At 32.8% G+C, this 1,730-nt stretch overlaps 1 protein-coding gene across 1 annotated transcript; it reads right to left on the reverse strand.

Annotated features, from left to right (window-relative positions):
• Positions 1-341: 341 nt before the first annotated feature.
• On the reverse strand, positions 342-1,730 carry LOC112696921 (uncharacterized). The gene has a single exon (XM_029287404.1). It carries the CDS (start codon positions 1,728-1,730, stop codon positions 342-344), a length of 1,389 nt encoding a protein of 462 aa, XP_029143237.1.

The following is a 1,730-nucleotide window of genomic DNA, read 5'->3' on the forward strand; positions in this document are numbered from 1 at the left end:
AATAAATAATTCTACAGATAAAAAATATAAAATAGTTTATAATGGTACTCTTCGAGTCTTTAGTGACTTGAAATCTTCAATAATTGAATCAGAACTAAATTTTTCAGCAATTTCTTTCTCAATGTAAATAACCAAACTATCCGCGAGAAAGTCATCCTCCATCTTATTTCTTAACCTTGTCTTTATTATTTCATTGCTGAAAATGATCGCTCTGTAGTAGCTGTAGAAACTGGAAGAGTTAATATCAGACGAATCAATCTATCAATCAAATAATACACTTTTGACTTTTTTGTTTCTGCTAAACATCTACACAGTTCATGAATAGTTGACAAATTCTTCATTTATGGATGCTGACAAGCATCAAGAATAAAATGTTGAAGCTGAAAAGGCAAATTAATCTTCTCTTGTTCAGTAAAGTCTTCGGGATAGTAGCTGTCAACAAGAGTAGAAATCTTAGCAATATCAAAATTTTTGTAAGCATCCTTAGGCATGAGAGTAGAGCTCAGACTTAGTAGATCCATTGCTTGATCATTAAATCTGCTATTTAACTCTTGTAATTGCTTATCAATTATGACTAAAAATATCTCCACCCTAAAATAATGCTCAACTGTAATATGATCTTTTTGGTGACGCGAGCGTCCTTGCCTTGCAACATAAGAAGCAATTAAATCAGGAATTAGAATATCATGTTGCTCACAAAATGATTTCACATTTTTTAATAATTCCTCCCATCTATCATCTCTCATGCTTTGGATAAGTGTTTTTGTAGAATGAACTAGTTGTACAGCATTAACTATGTCTTGAGACTGCTTTTGTAAAGCTTGACAAAGAATATCAGTTATGCCCATAATATCTTTTATCAAATGCAAGATCAATACAAACTCAAATGAGGTTAAGGTATTGTAAGCACTATCTGCATCACCACGCTGAGAATAAGTTGATCCATCAACAATAAATTTTTGTAAAACAGTCAACGTTTCACCATACATATTTATCAAACTGCAAACAGAAGAGAAATGAGAAATCCATCGAGTATCACCTGCTCGTCTCAAAGTACCAATTTGATTTGCTCCTTTACCTGTTTCAAGCTCATCAATTTCTAATAAATGGACAATTTCATCTTTTTTGGCAGCATGTGACTCATCATGTCGCTTACTAGAAGAACAAATGATGTTGACGATGAAAGTCAATTTTGAAAAAAACTGATGCACAGGAATAACTTCTCTTGATGCAGCAACTAATGCAAGTTGTAATCGATGAGCAAAACAGTGGATATAGTAAGCATAAGGGCAATCTTTTAAGAATAATGCTTGTAACCCATTCCATTCCCCTTTCATGTTGCTGGCGCCATCATATCCTTGACCACGAATATTAGAGACATCAAGACCATGTCGAGAAAGAATGCCGCACAATTCTTGTTTCAGAGTTAATGATATAGTATCTTTGACATGTACAAGATCAAGAAAACGCTCTTGAATAAAACCATGTATATCAACAAATCTCAAAACAAGTGCCATTTGTTCTCTTTTGGATTCATCACGAGCTTTATCTACTACAATGCAAAATTTGGAATTTCGAATTTTCTCACAAATATGCTTTCTCACCTTATTTGAGAGAATATGCAATATTTCTTTTTGAATTTGATGTGAAGTATATCTAGCATTATATAGAGCATTTTCTAACACAGCTTTTACAACTTCATCATTGTAAGATGCTATGAGTTTTATCAT

Source organism: Arachis hypogaea, chromosome 6 (assembly GCF_003086295.3).
Source record: "Arachis hypogaea cultivar Tifrunner chromosome 6, arahy.Tifrunner.gnm2.J5K5, whole genome shotgun sequence".
Taxonomy (NCBI): Eukaryota; Viridiplantae; Streptophyta; class Magnoliopsida; order Fabales; family Fabaceae; genus Arachis; species Arachis hypogaea.